General features: G+C 41.2%; 1 protein-coding gene across 1 annotated transcript; it reads left to right on the top strand.

Annotated features, from left to right (window-relative positions):
• Positions 1-2072: 2072 nt before the first annotated feature.
• Positions 2073-24182, top strand: LOC129702034 (ubiquitin carboxyl-terminal hydrolase 12-like). Its single transcript, XM_055643540.1, has 7 exons — positions 2073-2190; positions 3902-4128; positions 7083-7159; positions 19752-19835; positions 20181-20378; positions 22480-22558; positions 23445-24182. Exons 2-7 carry the CDS (start codon positions 3919-3921, stop codon positions 23544-23546), a joined length of 750 nt encoding a protein of 249 aa, XP_055499515.1. The 5' UTR covers positions 2073-2190; positions 3902-3918; the 3' UTR covers positions 23547-24182.
• Positions 24183-24983: the final 801 nt, after the last annotated feature.

Genomic DNA, 24983 nt, shown 5'->3' with positions numbered 1-24983 from the left:
ATCTCTGGAGAGAAGGAATGGGTGACATTTCGGGTTGAGACCCTTCTTCAGACCATAAACGTCACCCATCCCTTCTCTCCAGAGATGCTGCCTGTCCCGCTGAGTTACTCCAGCATTTTGTGTCTATCTTCGGTTTCAACCAGCATCTGCTGTTCCTTCGTACACATCTTTGCTTTGTGATTTCACTGGATGACCTTTGACTTTTTATGTTTAGGGCGCCAATGCATCTGCTTTGGAAAAAGAGATTGGGCCAGAACAGTTTCCCGTAAATGAACATTACTTTGGCTTGGTCAATGTGAGTTGTTTTCTACTGAAGCTCTCTTAAAATCTAATTTCTCTGCCCATTTCAAAATGATTCTCTTTGTAGTTTGTGTTTCTTTTGTGGTCATGGAAGTCTGTTTGAAAGTGCCGCAGCTGCTGCCTCACAGCGCCAGAGATGCGAGTACCATCTTGTCCTTGGGTGCTGTCTGTGTGGAGTTTGCACGTTCTCCCTGTGACCACCTGGCTGCGTTTCCTCCCACATCCCAAAGACGTGGGGATTTTCAGATTGATTGACCTCTGCAAATTGCTCCTCATTTGTAGGGAGTGGGTGAGAAAGTTGGATAATTTAGAACTAGTATGAACAGGTGACTGATAGGGCCTGTTTCCATGATGTAGCTTTTAAAAAATATATATATGAAAATGCCCAGTTCACAACTATAGAAAATTAAATGCACTAATCCAACAAAACCTGAAACTCTGAGCATATATTCATCCGTAGATGGAAATTACCACAGGAGAATGGGGTGTTCAGCCAAACCACTATATGTTCTGTTTATTCTCCTCATAGTTTTAATCCTACATGACTAACTGCCGGCCTTGTCATTTTTCTTTGAAGAAATTGAATCAAATAATGATCGTTCTATTTAGAATCGACAGCAGTGTAGTTGGATTGCAGTTCTCCATATCGGGTCATTAGAAGCAAGGGGATTTTTTTTTTTAAATTGAAGAGAAGAAAAAGCAAAGTCATCTAAACCTATAATGCTGTCAGAAGAAACCTATAGATTTGCCAAAGGTCTAAGAAACCTCTGATAAGAATATAGCCATTTGCCAAATTTCCCGAGGCGCTCTTCTACAAAACAGAAACTGATCCCCAGAGAAGTTATCCTAATTAAGGCAGATTGTTCATTATTTACTCTTGGAGTAATCCTTTACCTGGGGGGTGGTTTTCATTGAATAATATGACATTTTCCTAACAACCCTAACATTCAAGAATGTTAACCCTGTACCATGTTCTTTAGTCTGTAAAACACTAAAACTGAAGTTAAAAGTGGTGAGCTCATTATTTCTGTTGATATCAAAGCATACATTTTTGTATAAAACTAAATGCTGCTAATATGTTTCATGCTCTATTGTTCTGGAATTCAGTAGTGAGAACTAGCCATTATAATATAACTTGAAAAATGCCTAATAGGAAGAGAAGTTGAAATTCTCAGTTCAGAATCGGTTTAGCTTTGCTTTGTTTTTTTTTTAATCTATTTTATTTTTATGCATATTTTATTATCAATTTTTCTCTTTTTGTCTTTCTTTAGTTTAGGGGGGTTTTGTTTTTTTTTGTTATTTTTCCTCTTTTCTTTTTGTCTTTTTATCTTTGTGTTTTTTTTTAACATTTATAAGTTTCCTTTTAAAGATTTAACTATATTTACATAGAGACCGGGAGGTCTATATAGTGTGTATTTTGACACTGGTCTCATATTAGGTTATAGATCTATATATTAGGTCTCATATTAGGTTATGCCTGTTATTAATGTAATCCTGATCCCTATGTCTCAATCCCATTATTATGTTTATCATTATTCTTTTTGCTCTGTTTTTTATGTTTTATTTTTGCTTTTTTTGGAAAAAAAACAACAAAAAGATTTTAAAAGAAAGAAAGTAAGAGTAGGGTGTTACTTCACGTTACCTATTGTCTATGTTTTTTTTTTAAATCTCACTAGTTCGGCAATACCTGCTATTGCAATTCAGTTTTACAAGCACTTTACTTCTGTCGGCCATTCCGGGAAAAGGTTCTGGCTTACAAGGTGCAGCCCAGGAAGAAGGAAAGTCTGCTCACCTGCCTCTCTGACCTCTTTAATAGTATAGCCACACAGAAAAAGAAAGTTGGCGTAATACCACCCAAAAAATTCATATCCAGATTAAGAAAAGAAAACGGTAATGTGAATATTTCCAACTATTTTGTGTCTGTAATGCAAAGAATGTGTTGCTTCTAAGCTCTTGATGTTATTGCAAGCTGGTTCCAAATTACACCCAGATAAGGTTCAAGTGAATGTGAACTGTGCAATGAAAATATATTGCTCCAGATTTTTTATTTGAAATCAATAGTGATCATGATTTCTTGGGTATTTTAATGCATTGAGTAAGAGTCAATGGACAATAGGTGCAGGAGTAGGCATATTCCGGCCTTCAAGGCTGCACCGCCGTTCACTGTGATCATGGCTGATCATCCACAATCCGTACCCCGTTCCTGCCTTCTCCCCATATCCCCTGACTCCGGTTATCTTCAAGAGCCCTATCTAGCTCTCTCTTAAAAGTATCCAGAGAACGGGCCTCCACCACCATCTGAGGCAGAGAATTCCACAGACTCACAACTCTCTGTGTGAAAAGGTGTTTCCTCATCTCAGTTCTAAATGGCTTACACATTATTCTTAAACTGTGGCCCCTGGTTCTGGACTCCCCCAACATCGGGAAGATGTTTCCTGCCTCTAGCGTGTCCAAAACCCTTAATTATCTTTTATGTTTCAATAAGATCTCCTCTCATCCTTCTAAATTCCAGAGTATACAAGCCCAGCCGCTCCATTCTCTCAGCATATGACAGTCCCGCCATCCCGGGAATTAACCTTGTGAACCTACGCTGCACTCCCTCAATAGCAAGAATGTTGTGACTAAATGACTTTGGTGTAATCTCTTTGATTTCAAAGTTCCTGGAGTTTTTGAATAATGAACAAGTTTGGGAAGCATAATGTAATGTACAGTAATTTTCCATTCACGCCATAATGCCATAATATTGATCAGCAAGTAGATTGGGGATGTGGGTACATTTCTAATAAGGCAAGTCTGGTTAAAAAATCCTCTGGAAAAATGGTTAAACTTAAAAAAAAGACTCAGTAGATCAGTAACAAAAAAAAAGTAGCCCAGCAAGTCAGGTAACATCTCCAAAGAGCAAATGGATAGGTGACTTTTCAGGTCAGGGACCCTCCTTCAGGCCCCCCCTCTACCACTAAAAGTCTGAACTAACTTCACACTTCACAATTATGTATTTCCTTGGGATCACACCTATTTCTATCTCTAGCCTTCGTCCACCAATCTGCCGATCAGTCTGAAGAAGGGTCTCGACCCAAAATGTCACCCATTCCTTCTATCCAGAGATGCTGCCTGTCCCGCTGAGTTACTCCAGCATTTTGTGTCTCTTTCCCCCAACAATCACTGCTTATCAGGGAATCCCCTCGGCCTGAAGTCATTTGTTGCTGGCTGTGATTTGTCCTGCCCCTTTTCACTTCCATTTCTTCCTGCGCTCCGCCCCCCCCCCCCCCCCCCCCCCCCCCCCCCTCCCAGCTACAATTGGCCTGAAAAAGAGTCCCGATCCGAAATATCATCTATTCATGTTCTCCACAGATGCTGCCTGACCCGCTGAGTTATTCCCAGCAATTTGTGTCAGTTTCTCTGCATGGGTGTGGAGTGTTTTGCTTCTGGTGGTGTTTGGTACCATGTGAAAAGATGATAAATTAGTGGCATGGCTATCCATTTTGATTCCCTGTGGCAAAAATAATTGGAGGTGCTGGTGGATTCACATTGCTTATCGATTGTTTACAAAGGGAACTTTGTTCAGACTTGTTACTAATAGTTTTTTTTTTGACATTTCCAGAATTGTTTGATAATTATATGCAGCAAGACGCACACGAGTTCCTGAACTACCTTTTAAACACAATTGCCGACCTATTACAAGAGGAAAAGAAACAGGAGAAACAGAATGGCAAGGTGCAGAATGGCAACTTTGAAACTGAGGAGAATGATAAAACGGATCCAACTTGGGTACACGAAATATTTCAAGGAACACTAACTAATGAAACAAGGTGTCTTAACTGCGAAACTGTAAGTTTCAAAGCGCTGAAATCTGAAAGTTAATGTAACTGAGCTTATTAATTGTATTGGGAAAGGAGAGTCTTTCTTTATTCCAACATTGTGTTGCTTCTTTCATTGCCAGATAGTCATGCTGTGTGGAAACAGACACTTCGACCAATTTGTCCACGCCGACCAACGTGTCCCATCCACACTAGTCCCACCTGCCTGGCTTCAGCCCATATCCCTCTTAACCTGTCCTATACTAAATGTTTTTTAAACATTGTGATAGTACCCGCCTCAACTACCTCTTCCAGCAGCTCATTCCATATACCTACTATCCTTTATGTTTAAAAAAAAAAAATGCCCCTCTGGTCCCTACTAAATCTTATTTCCCTCACCTTCAACCTATGTCCTCTGGTTCTTCATTCCCCTACTCTGGGAAAAAGACTCTGTGCATGTATCCTGTCGATTCCACTCATGATCATGTACAAGTCTATAAGATAAGATCACCCCTCATCATCCTGCTCTCCATGGAATAAAGTCCTAGTCTGCTCAACCTCGCGCTATAGCTCAGGCCCTTGAGTCCCGGCAACAGGCCGATAATTGAGGTGTGCCTCAATGCCATTCTTGGCAATGTTGTTTGCTGACACAGAGGCCTGTGTAAATTTAGTGCTTTACAAATTCTCCATATGGGAAGTTGCGACCAAAGATCCTATAGCGGAGCAAGATAGACCACTCCTGCTAAATGCAATGGGCTGACGTGTAGTACGCAACGGTGCGGAACGTGGGCCTTTTTTTCATCCATTTCAGTAACCCGACCCAACTCGCAGTATAATCAACGTTGCGGGGGAACAGTTTGTGTTAATAAATTATAATTATGAAAATGAGGAGAAGATTTTTACCAAAGACCTTTTATTTTTACGAGGATGTTACCGTAACCGGCTTCCGTCTCCGCACTAGTATCTTTGCTCCGCTATGGGATCTTTGGTGCGGAGACGGAAGCCGGTTACGGAAATGGGGCCGATGAATCGGCCCATGACCGTACTGTGTCTTTTTCGTCGAGTGATCTATCTTGCTCGCTGTAGGATCTTTGGTTGCGACCAGAGGGATCTAGGAAAGTTATTTAAAAAATGGAATTCAATACTGCAACACTATCAAATCAATCATTTAGATTCAAAGGTTATTTCTAACAGCAACCAACAGAGAACTGCCTTTAAAACGGGATATGATTAAATCAGGCCAATGCTCACATTTGGGAGTTTGTACTGATAATATAATCTTGCTAATCATATTCTAACTTGTTCACATTCTGTTCACATTTCTGATACTGACAAAAGGCAACAATCAGACCATGACGACTTAAAAAAAAAAAAAAACAGGAGATTAACGTTTGTAAGATGGAACGTGTTTGAAAACAGTGTATGTAATCCAAATCTGAGGAAGGACATTCTTTCCATAGAGGGAGTGCAGAGACGGTTCACCAGACTGATTCCTGGGATGTCAGGACTGTGTTATGAAGAAAGACTGGATAGACCTGGTTTATACTCTCTAGAATTTAGAAGATTGAGAGGGGATCTTATAGAAACTTACAAAATTCTTAAGGGGTTGGACAGGCTAGATGCAGGAAGATTGTTCCCGATGTTAGGGAAGTCCAGGACAAGGGGTCACAGCTTAAGGATAAAGGGGAAATCCTTTAACGAGATGAGAAGAACTTTTTTCACGCAGAGAGTGGTGAATCTCTGGAACTCTCTGCCACAGAGGGTAGTTGAGGCCAGTTCATTGGCTATATTTAAGAGGGAGTTAGATGTGGCCCTTGTGGCTAAGGGGATCAGGGGGTATGGAGAGAAGGCAGGTACGGGATACTGTTGGATGATCAGCCATGATCATATTGAATGGCGGTGCAGGCTCGAAGGGCCGAATGGCCTACTCCTGCACCTAATTTCTATGTTTCTATGTTTCTATGTAATATGATAAATAACTACATGAAAACATTTGTTTGGGAAAGTTATGTCCCAGCTCTCAAATTGCTTGTTTTATTGGTGGAAATGACCAGAGTGGTGAATGCAGGTGAGGAGTAAATGCTGAACACATTTGGTGGATCAAGGAGCATTTGTCGGGGGAGAACAAAAATACACTCGTCAGACCAGAAGTGATCAGAAATGAATGACGTGTTATAAAAGGGAAAAGATTTTCATTTTAATAGAATAACATGTCATATGTTTAATTGCGGGCAGGGAATGATTACATAGAAGAGTAAAATATGCAAGGGACTAGAGAATGATATATAAAGGTTCTTCCTTCAGGTAGATGGATTATGCGCCAGGGATTGGAGCTGAGGCAGGCTGTTCCGTTGTGATTCCCCCCCCCCCCCCCCCCCCCCCCCCCCCCCGTTCAGTAGTTGGCTAAGTGAAATCGGTTTCTATATCATCCATTTATATTTTCTATATAAACTCCCCAAGCTCATTGAAAAATGCATTTGCAACAAGTTTCAAAAAAACCTTGGAGTTACGAAAAACTGTCTCATTTCTGTCTGAGGGAGGGCCTTGGCCCGAAACGTCACCCATTCCTTCTCTCCAGAGATACTGCCTGTCCCACTGAGTTACTCCAGCATTTTGTGTCTACCCAGGATGCCGTATCATTAGAATGGTACGGTATTTTCCTCAGAATGTGACTCTATAACTGAGCACAGACTGCAACTGACGTTGTATTTGTCAGAAATGATCCCATTGCCACTTCCTGACATAGCCCACTTCTGCAGCATTCGAAGGTTGCTTTTCCCTTTGATCTTACATGCCCTTAAGGTTCGCGCATTGTCTGAAGACGCCACCCAGATATCACCTTTTAATGTTTGAGCCGGTGGGGAAGTGTGCTTTGTATACAGTGCTTGGGTCAATAATTCCTCTCATCTCCACCCTCAAAATAAAGGATTGGGCAAAGTTCTGATTAACAGTCTCTATTAAGTATCTTGTTTGCTTTCCACACAGGTTAGCAGCAAAGATGAAGATTTTTTGGACCTCTCGGTTGATGTAGAACAAAACACTTCAATAACTCATTGTCTAAGGTAGGTTGGTGTGATGAAGTTTGATAAGGATATTATTTGGGATAATAATGCTAGAATTTGTTTTGTGATCAAAGTAAAAGGTGAGACATGGACATTTTAATTTTCTGGAAGGAAACACACAAATATTCAGTTTATCATACTTTGATATTTCAGAGCTACTTTTTCTGTTTTGAGTTGACTCCTTGCAGCTCAGATGAATTGAGTGCTGGTGTTTGATCAATAAAACTGAGGAATATAGGATGCGATCCACATTAATAGTGCACTCACAGTTCACATAAAAATCTGACTACAGATTAAAGTTATCCTACCTTGAAGGCTGAAACAGATATGAAGAAAGTATCACAGGTGGTTTTAAGTAGCTAGAGTAGGAATTCTTTGAAGATGTAACCATATAACCATATAACAAGCACGGAAACAGGCCATCTCGGCCCTACAAGTCCGTGCCGAACAACTTTTTTCCCTTAGTCCCACCTGCCTGCACTCATACCATAACCCTCCATTCCCTTCTCATCCATATGCCTATCCAATTTATTTTTAAATGATACCAATGAACCTGCCGACACCACTTCCACTGGAAGCTCATTCCACACCGCTACCACTCTCTGAGTAAAGAAGTTCCCCCTCATGTTACCCCGAAACTTCTGTCCCTTAATTCTGAAGCCATGTCCTCTTGTTTGAATCTTCCCTATTCTCAAAGGGAAAAGCTTGTCCACATCAACTCTGTCTGTCCCTCTCATCATTTTAAAGATCTCTATCAAGTCCCCCCTTAACCTTCTGCGCTCCAGAGAATAAAGACCTAACTTATTCAACCTATCTCTGTAACTTAGTTGTTGAAACCCAGGCAACATTCTAGTAAATCTCCTCTGTACTCTCTCTAATATTTGTAATGGGAAAAAAGATGTAATGGGAAAAATATTCAAATATGATACACTGCAGGTCCCACGAGAATGAAGCTTAAAGATTTAGCAGGCAAAAAGCAATTTCAAAGTAAAATTACCATAGATTACATAAAGAAATAATATTAAGATACATACAGAAATTCTAAGGAAAAATACTTTAGGGATGGGTTGAGAAAGATCTGGAATACTAAAAATCCAATAGTTTTGTTATACAAAACTCTTTAGTTTTTACAAAAGAAGATAATAAACCAAACACGTCGCCATGGGTTGAAGTTAAAAATCCTGTTAATACAATTGGAGTGTAGATGGAGAAAATTATTGGGCAGAGTGCAAAAGATAAAGCCTAAATTTTGAATAATATGGAACTACATATCATCATAGAGGCGTCAAAAGAAAGATGGGATACAAACTGTCATTATCTTTGTTAGCCTTGGGAAAAAAATCTGGAATTTGTATTTAAAAAAAACATTAAATGCATCTCTAGGCAATGTGTATCCCCAGGTATTACAGGTTGTTGTCTGTAACCAGATGGAATTCTTTGAAGATGGAATAGGAAGAATATTCAAAGGTGATGGATTACAGGTCCCATGCTTAACTTTTTATTAACTGGTAATCTCACAATGTACATTATAGTATGTGCAGGTAAATGCAAAATGCTGGAGTAACTCAGCAGGTGAGGCAGCATCTATGGAGAGAAGGAATGGGCGGCCATTTTGGATGAGACATCAGACTGATGTCAGGGGAGGGGATTTAAAAAAATAAATTTTTTTATGATACTGCCTGTAAGGGAAATTCATTTTGTTGTCTCAAATTGAGACAATGACAATAAACTTGAATACAATACAATACAAAGGGGGCCCTGACATCAGACTGAAGAAGGGTCTCCACCCGAAACGTTGCCCATTCCTTCTCTCCATAGATGCTGCCTCACACGCTGAGTTACTCCAGCATTTTGTGTCTACCTTTGATTTAAACCAGCTGCTGCAGTTCTTTCTTACAGAATGTGCAGTCAGGGAATAAAAACAGATAACAAATTGACTAATGTAAACCACAAAGAATGACAAAGGTTGTTTTTTCAGATTAAAGGAAGTTGTTCCAAAGGCATCTCTGCTGCGACCACTGTTATCATTATTTATGCTACTTGTTTTGACTCGGAAACCAGCATCTTATTTTAAAATTAGCGTATGATATCAAGCTGGAGAATATGGAACATAATGTAAGAAAACAGAAAAGCTGCACAGCAGCAGTAAGGTGACAAATAATTGATAAATCTGCATCTCAAAATTAAAAAAAAAAACACCAAAAAAAACTGCTTGCAACCAGGAATACAGAGCATCCAACTATCCGTATTTAGATAAATCGAAACAATCCAAACTCGCTCCATTTCAATGTTCCTTTCCATGCATGCTCCTCTGAGGAGACCATGTGATAACATTTTCGGCCTTCATATTCCTCCAATCTTGGCCAGCAATCCCTGATCCACCTGTCGTAAAATAAATATTCCTTGACCCCAAATTCATTGTCTTTTCTCCAAATCCACAATCCCTGTATGCTGTTGAAGAGAGAAAAAACGAGACACTTGACTTCCAACCTTGCTTGAAATTTGACTTTTAGACAAATGATTAAACCATTCCAAAAAAGGAATATGTTGTACCTATTTATTTTTTAATCTTTAACATTCCCATTGCTGGCAATGTGATAGTAACGCAACTTAGAAAGGACTTTTCATTTTGGTTATATTAATTAGTTTTTCATTCATGAGACATGGGGATAACTGGAAAGGGGAGCATTTGCTGTCCTTCCTGAATGCCTGAGAAGATGCTGGTGAGCTATCACCTTCAATTGCTGCAGGTAATGGTGTGAAGGCACTTTGCACAGGGACGTTAGGTAGGATATTTCAGGATACAGCTCCATGGGCTATGGCCAGGATCATCTTGGAAGATGTTCTCTTCCAAGTACATTCTCCCAGTTGGTTTTCTCCCGGTGCTCCGGTTTCCTCCCACATTCCAAAGGCATGCAGGTTTGTAGGTTAATTGGCTGTGCTAAAATTGCCTCTAGTGCGCAGGATAGTGCTCGTGTACGGGGATCACTGGTCGGAACGGAGTCGGTGGGCCGCAGGGCCTGTTTCCGCGCCGTATCTCTAAACTAAACCAAGTAATTAAAAACCGTAAAGTGACTCAAGTACTTTTTCCACATTGTTCCAATGAACAGTGTCATCAAGTGTGCATCAACAGGTTCTTGCCTAAAGCATGTGTGTTCCACTGCTGGGCCAAGCCTGAGGTGACTCGCATGTGCTAGCAACTAATAACCAAGTCATCTTCGGCTTCTTTATTTGGCGCAGGATGCCAAAATATGCTGAGGCCCAAGCAAATGGCAGTCAGGTCAATTCAATCCATTGACGGAGCTGCAATATACATTCAATTGGATTAGGAAGATAACTTGCTGATGGTGATGGCCCCATATATGTGCTGTCCTGGCTGTCTTTTAAGTGGTAGAGATCAGGCACTTGTGAAGAAGCATTATTGACGAGATCATGTTGTCATATTGCATCTTGCAGCTGATGCACGCTGCAGCCTCAGAGTGCTAGCACTGAAGAAGTAAATGCTTACGATGGACAATAAGCCCAACCAGTCGTTGATCTGAACAAATGCTTTCTGAGTGCCATTGGAACTGCACTTATCTAAGCATGTGGAGAATATTTCATCGGATGTGCCATGTAGATGGTAATAAAGGAGTCTAGAGATGAGTTTGCCATGAGATGCATCTTTGGTATGCACTCCACAAACTACCACCCTCACCCAATTCTCTTTCACGTGGGACGTTCATGCTACAGATTAACAAAGAATGATGGTTAGACTCTTGCTGTAGGTGGGTGCTGAGTGACAGGAATATCATCACTTGAACAGTACAAAGATTAATGCACACTAAATGTTGCTGCATCAGATGTGGCCTGCTTCATTATGTTAGGAAAGGCACAACATTCTGGAGTAACTCTGCATGTCAGGCAGCATCTATGGAGAAAATGGATGGGTGATGATTTGACTCGAGACTCTTCTTCAGACCACCTTCAATTTTGTGTCTGAAGCAGAGTCCTGACCCGAAACGTCACCCATCCTTTTTCTCCAGAGATGCCGCCTGAGCCGCTGAGTTACTCCAGCACTTTATGTCTATCTTCGGTATAAACCAGCATCTGCAGTTCCATTCATTATCAAAGAAATTGTGAATAAAACTCTACAATCATCAGCAAAATCCTTTTGATGGAGGGAGGGTCCTTAATGAAGCAGCAGGATGTTGGCCAAGATCACTGTCCTAAAGCTACCTTCAATAATGACAGCCGTCTGTTTTGCCAGGTGTAACTCCAGGGGTTAGGTTTTTCTGGTGTTTCTCGTTGACCTCAAGCTCATTAATGTTGTTCATTGTCAGTTGTTGCCTTAATGTCAATCACTTCCATTCCTTTCTCTGGAACTGAGCGCTTTTGTAGATGTTTGGACCAAGTTTGTACTATCTGTAAATGCATGGAGTTGGTGGAAGCCATATTGAACACTGTGCTTAGATTGGTGATGAATAACTGCGACTTCGAGTAGCTGGTGGGGAAGTGCATGATCGGATTGGATTCCTCCTCGGGTGGACAATTTTATTGCTGATTGCCAGTGTTTTTAGGAATATTGCACATCCTAGCTGTGGGGCATGGTGGCGCAGTGGTAGAGTTGCTGCTTTACAGCAGCATAGACACGGGTTCAATCCTGACTGCGGGTGCTTGTCTGTACGAAGTTTATACGTTCTCCCCGTGACCTGCATGGGCTTTCTCCGGGATCTCCGGTTTCCTCCCACACTCCAGAGACGTACAGGTTGGCAGGTTAATTGGCTTGGTATAATTGTAAATTGTTCTTTGTGTGTAGATTGCGTTAATGTGCGGGGATCGCTAGTTGGCGCAGACTCGGTGGGCCTGTTTCCATGCTCCATCTCTAAACTAAACAAAATGTGACTGGTTCTGGGGCACCAGTCTTCAGTTGCGCTGGATTGAATTGTCATAGAGTCAATACCTTTTCCAATATATTTTTATTTAGTTTAGTTTAGTTTATTGTCACATGTACCGAGGTACAATGAGAAGCTTGTTTGTTATGTGCTATCCAGTCAGCAGAAAGACTATATATGATTACAATCAAACCGTCCACTGTGTACAGATGCAGACTTTAAGGAATTTGGCTGCACAGTTATGAGTGTATAGGGAGAAACGTAAGTGGTTGCGAACGCATCCTTGCAGGGATCGACTGTCCATTTCTCTCCACAGATACTGCCTGACCCGCTGAGTTCCTCCAGCAATTATTCTTTTGCTCCAGATTCCAGCATCTGCCGTATTTTGCGGTCTGACGAAAAATTGTTTGGCTGATATGCTGGATAAGTGTTAATACTATGGAACCCTTTCTCAGACCCCGTAACGCATGGTATGAAACTGCAATAACATTTGCATTTGCCTTATTGCTTAATCTGCCATACATTTTAATGGTTTTGTTGTATAATAAATAGTGTGCGTTGATTTAACGGCTGCATTTGTGGCTAGAGCAAACTAATTAATTCAAAATTAAAGTTATAAGTATTTTGGAAGAGGAAAAGCAAAGCAGCTGGATTGCGGCAATGCTGTGCAACTTGGTTCTTGGTTTCTTGGTCCTCCAAAATATTCCAAATGGAATTTAAACTGGAGTGAGTCAACAACTACAGTTAATACATAGAAACATAGAAACATAGAAATTAGGTGCAGGAGTAGGCCATTCGGCCCTTCGAGCCTGCACCGCCATTCAATATGATCATGGCTGATCATCCAACTCAGTAGCCTTCTCTCCATACCCCCTGATTCCTTAGCCACAAGGGCCACATCTAACTCCCTCTTAAATATAGCCAATGAACTGGCCTCAACTACCCTCTGTGGCAGAGAATTCCAGAGATTCATCACTCTCTGTGTGAAAAAAGTGAAAAAATACATTCTTAACATATAATGCGTAGGCCCTAAACTAAATACAATTACACTTTACTTGGCAAGTATTAAATAGTGATAATATAGAATTCAAGAAAGACGTCATTCCGTAAGTACATTGTGGATTTACTATCGTTTGGGGCTATAATGGTTTTGTCTTGTAGTTGAACATTTTTTAATGTTTGATGCTTGTATCCATATCAGCTCATGGTTTCATGAAAATATAACATTATTGATGATCAACTGCAAATTTCTGTCCTTGGAGAAAATAAATTTCAAACGTTTTGACGTTAAGCATCATTAGAAATATATTATTGCATGATGAGACCAGTCGACTACATTTAGAAGTGTACAGTTTTTATTATGGTCAAGTGAATATAAAAGGAAGGGATATAGAAAAAAAAACTTGTTGGCCCATTTATCTTGCTTTGTCCAGATAGTCTACGGTTGCGTTTGTCATGAAGATAAACTTTTGCCCAACTAGTGACCTTTACTCAACCTTTGGGAAGGTTCAGCTGAAACTCAAACTGCCATTATAGTCATGGGAGGCTTACAAAAGCAATTCTTGGTATGTGCTCATCTGTGGAAAAATGACCCTTAATGTAAGGCCCATGATCATTTATTTCTTGATAAGGAGTGAACCTCAGAGAAGCATAATTATTATATCGACGTGATTGTACTACAAGCTACCAAATAATCAACTGGCATTAGCGGAACAAATATGTAGGGAGATTGCAGACAGCTGCATAACTAATAGGCTCGTCATAGTAGGGGATTTTAACTTTCCCAATTTAGACTGGGACTGACAAGGTGTCAAGGGCTTAGGCAGGGTGGAATTTGTCAAATATGTTCAGGAAAGCTTCCACAGGCATTATGTAGAGGCCCCTACAAGGGAGAAGGCAAGACTTGACCTATTCTTAGGGACTTTTGCAGGGTCAGTGACTGCCATGTCAGTGGGTGATGCACCAGTGACCATAATTCTATTAGCTTTAAAATAGTTGTGGATAATGACAGGGCTGGCCCACAAGTTAATGTTCTAAATTGGGGCAAAGGTGGTGAATCTCTGGAACTCTCTGCCACAGAAGGTAGTTGAGGCCAGTTCATTGGCTATATTTAAAAGGGAGTTAGATGTGGCCCTTGTGGCTAAGGGGATCAGGGGGTATGGAGAGAAGGCAGGTACGGGATACTAAGTTGGATGATCAGCCATGATCATATTGAATGGCGGTGCAGGCTCGAAGGGCCGAATGGCCTACTCCTGCACCTAATTTCTATGTTTCCAAAGCCAACTTTGACGATATATTAGCCAGGAACTTGCAAAAGCTGATTGGAGAAGGTTGTTTTTACGCAAGGGACATCCGGAAAGTGTGATTGTGAGTTGAAGGTATACGTGTTCCTGTTAACGAGAAGGACAAGGCAGGGAGGTGTAAGGAACCCTGGATGACGATAGAAATTGAAATTCCGGTCAGGAAAAAGGAGAAGGCATAGGTCGGGTATAGGCAGTTAGGATCTGGTATATCCCTGGAATATGGTTAGGGGATTGAGTAGCATACTTAAGAAGGAAATTAGGAGGACCAAAAAGGCTATATGAGATATCTCTGATAGATAAGGTTAGGCAAATCCAAAGGGATTCTCGAAGTTTATGAAGGGAAAAATGATAATGGGAGGGACAAAGGTCCCACAGAAACCAATGTGGTCATTTATGTGTGGAGTTGCCGGAGATGGGCAAACTCCTCAATGAATATTTCTCCTCTGGTTTTCCCACAGAGAAAGATGTGAAGAGTAGGGGGATTTGGAAAGTTGAAGACTATGTCTTGTTACAGTTGGGGAGGTGCTGGATTTACCATGAATTGATTGGGGTTTTTTTTAAAGAAGTATCCAAGAAGGTTGATGAGGACAGGATCATAGGGGTAGTTGCGATGGACTTCGGCAAAGCCTTCAAGTTTACACATGGTAGGCTGCTCTGGGTTTTTAGATCACAGGGATTGTGTGGGATCTAGGAAGAGCTGGATAAGGAATTGTGTACAGTTTTGGTTTCCTAATCTGAGGAAAGACATTCTTGCCATAGAGGGAGTACAGAGAAGGTTCAACAGACTGATTCCTGGGATGTCAGGACTTTCATATGAAGAAAGACTGGATAGACTCGGCTTGTACTCGCTAGAATTTAGAAGAGTGAGGGGGGATCTTATAGAAACTTACAAAATTCTTAAGGGGTTGGACAGGCTAGATGCAGGAAGATTGTTCCCGATGTCACAGTTTAAAATAAGGGGAAAATCTTTTAGGACCGAGATGAGAAAAACATTTTTCACACAGAGAGTGGTAAATCTGTGGAATTCTCTGCCACAGAAGGTAGTTAAGGCCAGTTCATTGGCTATATTTAAGAGGGAGTTAGATGTGGCCCTTGTGGCTAAAGGGATCGGGGGGTATGGAGAGAAGGCAGGTACAGGATACTGAGTTGGATGATCAGCCATGATCATATTGAATGGCGGTGCAGGTTCGAAGGGCCGAATGGCCTACTCCTGCACCTATTTTCTATGTTTTTATGAATTGATTTCATGGCAGGAAGCAGAGGTTGATGGTGGTGGTAGGGTTTTTGATCTGGAGGCCTGGGACTAGTGGTGTGCCTTGGGGATCGGTGCTGGCTAATTGCACCAATTAACCTCCATCAACGATTTGGATGAGAATGTACAAGGCACAACGAATAGGTTTGACACTAAAATCGGTGGCATCGACCTTCGTCCCGGGCAGGACCTTCTCAGTGAATGGTAGGGCCCTGGGACGTGCTGCAGAACAGAGGGATGGAGGAGTACAAGTACATAGATCCCTGAAAGTGGCTTCCGAGGTAGATAGGGTGGTGAAGAAAGCTTGTGCCGCACTGGCCTTCATCAGTCAGGGTGAAGCAGTTGGGGCATTATGTTGCTGTCATACAAGACAGGTGGTGAGGCTACGCATGGAGTATCGTTCTGCTTTGGTCATCCTGCTGTAAGAAAGATGCCATTAAACTGGAAAGAGTGCAGAGAAGATTTAAGAGGTTGTTGCCATAACTCAAGGGCGTAAGCTGTAAGGGAGTGTTTGGGCAGGCTAAGACTTTCTTGCTTGGAGCACAGGAGGCTGAGGGGTGATCTTCCAAAGGGCATAAAATCATGAAGGGAATAGATTGGGTAAATGCACAGTGTCTTTTAGAAACATAGAAAAAAATAGATGCAGGAGTAGGCCATTCGGCCCTTCCAGCCAGCACCTCCATTCAATATGATCACGGCTGATCATCGAAAATCAGCACCCCGTTCCTGCTTTTTCCCCATGTCCCTTAATTCCTTTCGGCCTAAGATCTAAATCTAACACTCTCTTGAAAATATCCAGTGAATTGGCCTCCACTGCCTTCTGTGGCGGAGAATTCCACAGATTCACACAACTCTCTGGGTGAAGAAGACGTTTTTCCTCATCTCAGTCTTAAAGTGGCCTACCCCTTATTTTTCCCGGGGTAAGGGAATAGAGAACTAGAGACCACAGGTTTAAGATGAGAGGGGAAAGATATAATTCTGATCTGAGAGGTAACTTTTTCTATGGGTATATGGAACAACCTGCCAAAAGAGGTGGTAGAGGGAGATGCAATCATAACTTTTTAATGAACCATTTGGACAGGTATGTGGCATGGGAAAGGTTTAGAGGGACAATGTACCAGGCACTGGCAAATGGTAGTAGCTTGGATGGGTCAGCATGGACGAATTGGGCTGAAGGGCCTGTTTCCGTGCTATATAACTCTATGACCCTCTATAACTCTTATCTAAAATATTTTCCAAAGTTTTAATTTTTCGAAGTAAATGCTACTTTATTTAATTTTACTTTAGGAAACAGGACATTTTCTGTGTTTTCCCACTGCTGGGTGCATACCTGTGATAGCAACATCAGGTAAGCTTTTTATTACTGAGATGATGGCAATTCAGTTTCAATTAAGCTGGAGTTCCCCATTAGTTTTCCTTCCATTCAGTAGTTTCTCAAGTAATATTCTGAAGTCTTCAATGTGTCATGTTCTGAGTGAAAATAGCTGCAAGTTTCTTTCTGTATTTTTTATTTTTCTTTCCCTTCCTGTTACTTGAAAATAATTTACAACTGAGAATTGATTAGGATTTTTTTTTGTGGTTTGGATACAACATTGAAATGGGGCCCTTCAGCCTGCCGAGTACACACCACTCATTGATCGCCCATTCACAATAGTAGGAAGTTATCCCGCTTTCTCATCCACTCCCGACACACTGCAAACCTGCACGCCTTTGGGATGTGCTAGGAAACCTGAGTACCATGATGACTCGCACGCAATCACAGGGAGAACCTGCAAACTGCACACAGACAGCACCCGATGCCAGGCTTGAACCCGGGCCTCTGGCACTGTGAGGCAGATCCACCGTACTGCCCTAAGTGCTTTTTGTGGTCATTAAAGGAATACATTTTGTACTTCAATATCATTTTGACGAATTGTTTTATCACTCTGTTAAGCATTGAATTGAGTCAAGCCACAAGCTGAGTGCAGAAATATAATTTTTTTTTATTGGTTCTGCTCAATGTGATCAAGGTGACGCTTGTAGAGTTACTGCTTCTCAACTCCTGCAACCAAGATTCAAATTAAAGCAGGAAAAATGTTCCCAATGTTGGGCGAGTCCAGAACCAAGGGCCACAGTCTTAGAATAAAGGGGAGGTCATTTAAGACTGAGGTGAAAAAAAACTTTTTCACCCAGAGAGTTGTGAATTTGTGGAATTCCCTGCCACAGAGGGCAGTGGAGGCCAAATCACTGGATGGATTGAAGAGAGAGTTAGATAGAGCTCTAGGGGCTAGTGGAATCAAGGGATATGGGGAGAAGGCAGGCACGGGTTATTCATAGGGGACGATCAGCCATGATCGCAATGAGTGGCGGTGTTGGCTCGAAGGGCCGAATGGCCTCCTCCTGCACCTATTTTCTATGTTAATCCTGTGATATCGATGTGGAGTTTGCACAATCTCCCCCTGATTGTGGCGGTGTACTTCAATTTCCTCCCACATCCCAAAAACATAAGTTTAAACCAAAATTGCAGATGCTGAAAATCTGAAATAAAAATGAAAATACTGGAAACACTCAGTAGGTCTGGCAGCACCTGTGGCTACAAATGGTTAACACTTCAGGTGATAAGCCACTCTTGCAAGTTAGATTTGGCTGAACATAGGCATGAATGGATTTAGAGTCAACCTCCTAGACTGATCATTCTTTGCAATGCCTAACCTTCAAAAGCAGTTTGGTGTGAGGTCACAATGTACTTACAATTTCTAAGTGCTTTTTCTTCAGTAGTTGTCTATCTTGGATTCACTTTCTCTGTTGAGTTGAATGAGAACTTGAAGCTTCATTGCTAAATGTCTGTGTGAAGATTGGTGTCCTTTTCTCTTCAACAACGTACTTTTTTTCTGAAAAGGCAGAATGCACCCACAACTTGAATACTGCTGCTAAACTTGCAGTGACTCTTTGAGCGCCTCCCCCCCTGTCATCGTAAACAGGTAACACCGGGATTCCGATGGGGAATCTTGCTCATTTAAATAAACACTGTTGTTGGTCTTGTACATCCACAATTGTCACCTATGCTTTGTCAATCCCAATATGATCAACACAGCTTTGATCTTTCCTGTACATTACCAAGATGTTATTTTACACGGCCTTCCTACACTAACATTCCCTGGTTGTCCATATTCTAGATATTCATTTCCACTTAATTCCTGCAGGAACTAAGAACAGCGGAACTTGCTTCTCAGTTTGTTTTTTTCCCCATCCTTGTATCTGGCCTTTTAACATCTCATCTTGTTGTCAGCTAGTTTCTGCAGACTTTATTTACTACAATGTTTTACCTGCTGTTTTTAACCGGAGTGAGAGGCATAAAGAGTTTAATCTAAAGTAGTGATCTTTGAAGAGCACTTTAAAGAGTCATTTAGTTTGTAAGTACATGTGTATATCGGGAAAAGATTCAATACTATAATGTATCCCTTGTTCAGCTCCTACTGCTCAAGCACAATTCAAGATTTTTAAGAAATGCAAAATTAGCAAAAATGTATGATTGACCACGAAAGAACTACAGCGGCCTCGATTGACACAAAATGCTGGAGTAACTCAGCGGGTCAGGCAGAATCTCTGCAGAAATGGCAAAGGTGACGTTTCGGGTCAAGACCCTTCTTCAGACTGATTGTCAGGGCACTGGGAAACTAGAGGTAAGGAAAGGTTCAGAACAAAATCAGAGCCCTCACCAATGAACGAGGAAAGATGGAGCTCACAAATGATCCATTGTTGGCTGTGGAAGAGTTGCTAGCAAATGGATACAAACAGCAAAACGAGCAGGATGGCTAGGATGGGGGAGGGACGGAGAGAGAGGGATTGCAGGGGGTTGCTTGGAGTTAGAGAAATCTATATTTATACCGCTGGGTTGTAAGCTGCCCAAGCAAAATACGAGGTGCTGTTCCTCCCAATTTGCACGTGGCCTTAATCTGACAGTGGAGGAGGCCCAGGACAGAAAGGTCAGTATGGGAAGGGGAATTAAAATGTTTGGCAACCAGGAGATTGCAGAGGTCATGGTGGACTGAGCGGAAGTGTTCAGCAAAGCCTAGAGCTGGGATACCTATTCAAGATGGCAGTAGTCTCTTCTCTAAAGCATAATTAAACAGTGTTTAATAGATTCTAATATTTTAATTGTTGCTCATATTGCTCCCCTTCAGAGGCTTCAGTAACACTGAGACACTGTGCAGTGAATCCAAGTACTACTGTGAGCAGTGTCGTAGTAAACAAGAAGCCCAAAAGAGGTGAGCATTTCCTTGCAGTGAATCCAAAAAAAATGTATGATTGTGGATTATCAAATTAAGCCTGCTTGGAAAACCTTTGTACAGTAATACTGTACACATTTTTTTCTTTTTTTTTTTTTGCATTAACGGACTTATTTCTTTGGTTATTTATTCTGCCTCACTGCATTGTGTCCTAATTTGATAGTAAAATGTTCTTAGTAAATTATGATTTAAAAACTTTTTTTATGCAGTTACTTAAAATAGATTCACGACTTTGACAAATTCAGAATCTCCATGATAATGGTGCTTCATATTTTGCTGCAAACGATTCAAATATAATATTGTTCTCCACTCTTCCATTCGCAGAATGAGGGTAAAGAAGCTACCAATGATACTTGCGTTGCATTTGAAACGTTTCAAATACATGGATCAGCTCCACCGATACACAAAACTCTCTTACAGGGTGGTTTTCCCCCTAGAACTGAGGCTCTTTAACACTTCGGGGGATGCCACCAATCCAGATCGAATGTATGATCTTGTTGCTGTAGTCGTTCACTGTGGCAGGTAACTTCAAACTCTACACTCTGCAAGATATTTTCTTCAATGGAAATCGCTATTTAACTGATACAGTTTGCATGCAAATGTTTTTTCAGTTAAATGTTCTTTTTGATGCATGTTCAAGTGGATTTGCACCTTTTCATACCTCTAGTTTCCCTCCCCCTTGACTCTCAGTCTGAGGAAGGGACTCGGCAAAAAGGAATAGGAAACATCACCTATTCCATTTATCCAGAGATGCTGCCTGATCCGCTCAGTTAAAGCCCTGTCCCACTGTACGAGTTCATTCAAGAGTTCTCCCGAGTTTGGCCCTGATTCGAACTCAGAGATTTACGGTAATAGCCGCTCGTAAGTACTCGGGGCTCCCGTGGACATGTCTCAACATGTTGAAAAATCTTCCCGAGCTTACCGCGTTTCCCGAGTACCTGCCGTTAGCGTTACGAGCCGCTAAGAGACGTCCCCGAGCTCCGACGTACCCGCTACATTCATTCTACGTGCTTACCACGAGTTTGATTTTTTTTTTTTAACTCAGGACAGCTCTTGAATTACCTCGTACAGTGGGACAGGGCTATTACTCCATCATTTTGTGTCTCTCTTCGGCGTGGAACAGCATCTACAATTCCTTCCTACACGGATTTAAGTGTAATGAATGATGCCACATTGAATTACGATGCAACTTTCCAGGACCTCGGTTAGGCCGCATTTGGAGTATTGTGTGTCGTTCCCATCACCCCTTTATGTGACGGATTTGGAGAGGGAGCAGGAAAGGGTTAACAGAATGTTGCCTTGTGTCGCATTGCCCAGGGTTTTAGCTACGAGGAGAGGTTGGACAAACTTGGATTGTTTTGCTTGAGGTTGAGGGGAGGCCTGATAGAAAATTATGAGTAGTGTATAGGGTAGCTTGCCTTCTCCCCATAACCCCTGACACCCTTACAAACCAAGAATCTGTCAGTCTCTCCCATTAGTGGAAGCAACCTCCCCACATCCACTCTATCCAGGGGAGATTCCACAACTTCCCTCCTCCATTCCTGCAAGTGTCAGATTTACACAATGCATTTAGGTACTTAAGTATGAAATTAGATTTATTACTAGACCAACAGGATTTATTACTAACACTATTGTACTGCTTTGTAATACAGTTTCCCATTGTTATGTGGATGATATGAACCTCCCCAGAAATCCACTTATCCAGGGGAAATTCCACAAACTGGTTTCCTCCATTCCTGCAAAAGTGTGAAGTTACACAACAGGTGCATTTAGGTACTTAAGTATAGAAATGTTTTGCGTAGGGACCCATCTACTAGACCAACAGGATTTATTACCAACACTATTGTACTGCTTTGTAATACAGTTTGCCTTGTTATGTTGTTGTGTATCATATGAATATCCTTTGGATGGCATACTGAAATATAGTTATATAGAAACAAGGAAATGCGGATGCTGGTTTACAAAAAGAGGACACAAAGTGCTGAAGTAAGTCAACAGGTCAGGCAGCATCTCTGCAGAACATGGATAGGTCGTGTTTTGCGTGGGGACCCATCTCACTGAAGAGAGGGTTGGAACCCGAAATACCGCTTTCCACGCTGTATCTCGAAACTGTAAATAAACCAACGCTGAGTTAAACCGCAAGCAGCTTTGTGTCTCACAATGCTGGATCCTTTGGATGGCGCAACAGAGCCACTCCATCATCAAGACCCTTACCACCCATTGCAGCACATTTTCCCAATCCTCAGTAGACCCGGGTACAGGAGCATTATCTGCAAAACCAGCAGGATGCTCCTCAGCTTCTTCCCACAGGCTATAAAGACTGTTAAATGGACTTTGCCCCCTGCCAAGTATCGCGCACAAACCCCCACACTGCAGCAGAGCCACGGTTTGTGCCACTGCTCCAAAGACATACAGGTTCATTGTTTACAAACCTGAGTGTTATGATAGTTATTGGACGGGGATCACTGGTCAGCGCAGACTGGTTGGCCCGAAGGACCTGTTTCCACGCTGTATCTCGAAACTAAAGTAAATAAACGTAACTTTATCACTTAAAACAACTCAAGTTACGATTTATTGTAAATAAAAATGCGTAAAGTCTGACATTAAAATCTTATTCTTCTAGCGGGCCAAATCGTGGACATTATATCACTATTGTAAAGAGTCACGGTTTTTGGTTGCTATTTGATGACGATATTGTGGAGGTAATCTCTTCCGATTATAATCTTTAACATTGTGTTAGATGACTTTGTAATTAATCTTTTTTTTTGTAAACTTGTCTGAAAAAGTCCCACGATGGTAGAACCTTCTCTGCCTCTTCACTGATACAGAAGGTATCCTGTCGTAAAATGGTTGCCGCCAGTTTTGTGATTGTCATTTTAAAAAAAAAAAATCTCAACTGTGCTCTTTGATAGGCAAAACAAATCCTGACGTTTGATTTGTAAATGCACTTTTCCAAGGGCAATGGGCTGGAATTTGAGGACTACACTAAGGGTATTATAGGCTGTAAACAAGGACGTGGCTCAAAGTACAAATGCACTTTCAAGTGCAATCGGTTACATGACTGTTTCCTAAAGCGATTATCTCAATGATTTGATAAATAAAACAAACAATCTCTGATTTTTGACTACAGCGTAAGAAAAGGACACTCACTGGCTTACAACTGTTAAATGTATAAAAGAATAGTACTAAATATGAACTGCAGATGCGGGTTATGCCAAAGATAGACCCAAAGTGCTGGAGTAACTCAGTGGGTCGGGCAGCATCTCTGGAGAACAGGGATAGGTGATGTTTCGTGTCGGTACCTTTCTTCAAACTGAACTGGTAACATTCGGACCGAAGAAGAGCCCCGACCTCGAAACATCACCTATCTACGTTCTCCAGAGATGCTGCCTGACCGGCTGAGTTACTCCGGCACTAAGTGTCTTTTTTTTTTGGTGTAAACCAACAGCTGCAGTTCTTGGTGTCTCCGAAAAGAAAATGGTTTTTAATATTTGTGATGCCCGAACAAAAAGGTAGTGGAGCAAAAAAATATATATATTGTCGTCAAATATTGAATACTCAACCTGAGTTGTTCTTTTCAAATTACAGAAAATAGACGCTCAAGCTATTGAAGAGTTCTATGGGTTGACATCGGATATCTCCAAAAACTCCGAATCAGGTTACATTCTTTTCTACCAATCAAGGGACTAAGAGATTTCAAGTAGGAATTACTTGTCATGCTGAAGATAGCTGGTTCTCGACAGTAATACCCACGTGCACCGTGTGACTGGGACCAGCTAAAGAGATCGATGAACAACAAGGGTACTATGGTATGCAGGCTGAGAGTATGAATGTCTGCCTACAGCATGACCGCACAAGACATTTGCGTTCCGTACCACTCTCTTCCTGTTATTATGTACCATCTTCCAAAAATCATTGTACACTATTTAGGCGAAGAGAAGACAAGTTGGCTTTTTTTTTCCCGGTGACTTTTAAAAAGAACTGGTTTTGAATAATATAATTTAACTTTTTTAAGCATATTTGACACTACTGTAAATTATTTAGTTATTAATGTATTAAGTCAATGAATTGATTTTGGCACTGAGAACATTCTGATATGGGAAGAAACAATGATTTTTTTTTTTTTTTTTAAACTCTTAAGTTTTCTTTCAGATATAATTTTTTTTGAATGGAATGCAAACTATTATTTCCTCCCAGATCAAAATTATGGAGTTTAAGAAGGAACTGCGAATGCTGGAAAATCGAAGGTACACAAAAATGCTGGAGAAACTCAGCGGGTGCAGCAGCATCTATGGAGCGAAGGAAATAGGGAACGTTTGTGGCCGAAACCTTTCTTCAGACGAAGGGTTTCGGCCCGAAAAGTTGCCTATTTCCTTCGTTTCATAGGATGCTGCTGCACCCGCTGAGTTTCTCCAGCATTTTTGTGTACCTTGAAAATTATGGAGGTTTGATTATGATCACTATGAATTTTTAAGCTTATGAAACGATGAGGTATATTGGCTTGCTGTAGAACTAGTGTGATCAGGGCTATTTTTGACAACAGGTGCTGCTGAATTTCATTCTTGCAACAAACTAGACTAAATTATGTGTATATAAAGTTGTGAGAAGTGAATGAAAATTAATACCTACGAAAGGTTTAATTTAATTTGGAGATGTCTTATTCATTTCAAATTTGTTTTACTCCAGCTCCAACTATTTTCCCCACCCTCGCTGTCCACCAACTGGTGAATACACACTCCCTTGGTGACTAAGGGGCCAAGCTCAGTGTTTTCGATGGCACTGTGAACACATGCTCTAGCTTCTGTAATGGAAAATTATTCAGGTCATTAGAGACATGTATTTTGTATATTGGGCTCAACATTTTTACAGATAAACAGCGTGTGATTTGAAAACTTGCAAGATGTACGATAGTGCAAGATGTAGTATAGATTGAAAACCTGTTGCAAAATGCACTTTTGATACAGATTTATAAGTATCTAAACAGGCATAACTTATGAGGTGTGTTTTGACACAGTCTTGTATTCCAAGTATGCTGCCTGTATTGAATAACACAGGCAGCATCCAAAAGAAATTCTGAGGTGATTCTGTGCAGTATAATATAAATAGCCAATTAAGGCTCTGAATGGT

The sequence above is a fragment of the Leucoraja erinacea genome, chromosome 12 (assembly GCF_028641065.1).
Source record: "Leucoraja erinacea ecotype New England chromosome 12, Leri_hhj_1, whole genome shotgun sequence".
Classification (NCBI taxonomy): Eukaryota; Metazoa; Chordata; class Chondrichthyes; order Rajiformes; family Rajidae; genus Leucoraja; species Leucoraja erinaceus.
The sequence above is the reverse complement of the archived record's forward strand: the minus strand, read 5'-3'. Positions and strand labels throughout refer to the sequence as shown.

What these genes read in the sequence shown, in the direction of transcription:
- LOC129702034 (XM_055643540.1), top strand. Translation starts at nt 3,919, where the DNA reads ATGCAGCAAGACGCACACGAGTTCCTGAACTACCTTTTAAACACAATT. An exon ending in TCAATAACTCATTGTCTAAG is followed by an intron (nt 7,160 to 19,751) that starts GTAGGTTGGTGT and finishes GCTCCCCTTCAG; the next exon opens with AGGCTTCAGTAACACTGAGA. An exon ending in GTAGTCGTTCACTGTGGCAG is followed by an intron (nt 20,379 to 22,479) that starts GTAACTTCAAAC and finishes TTATTCTTCTAG; the next exon opens with CGGGCCAAATCGTGGACATT.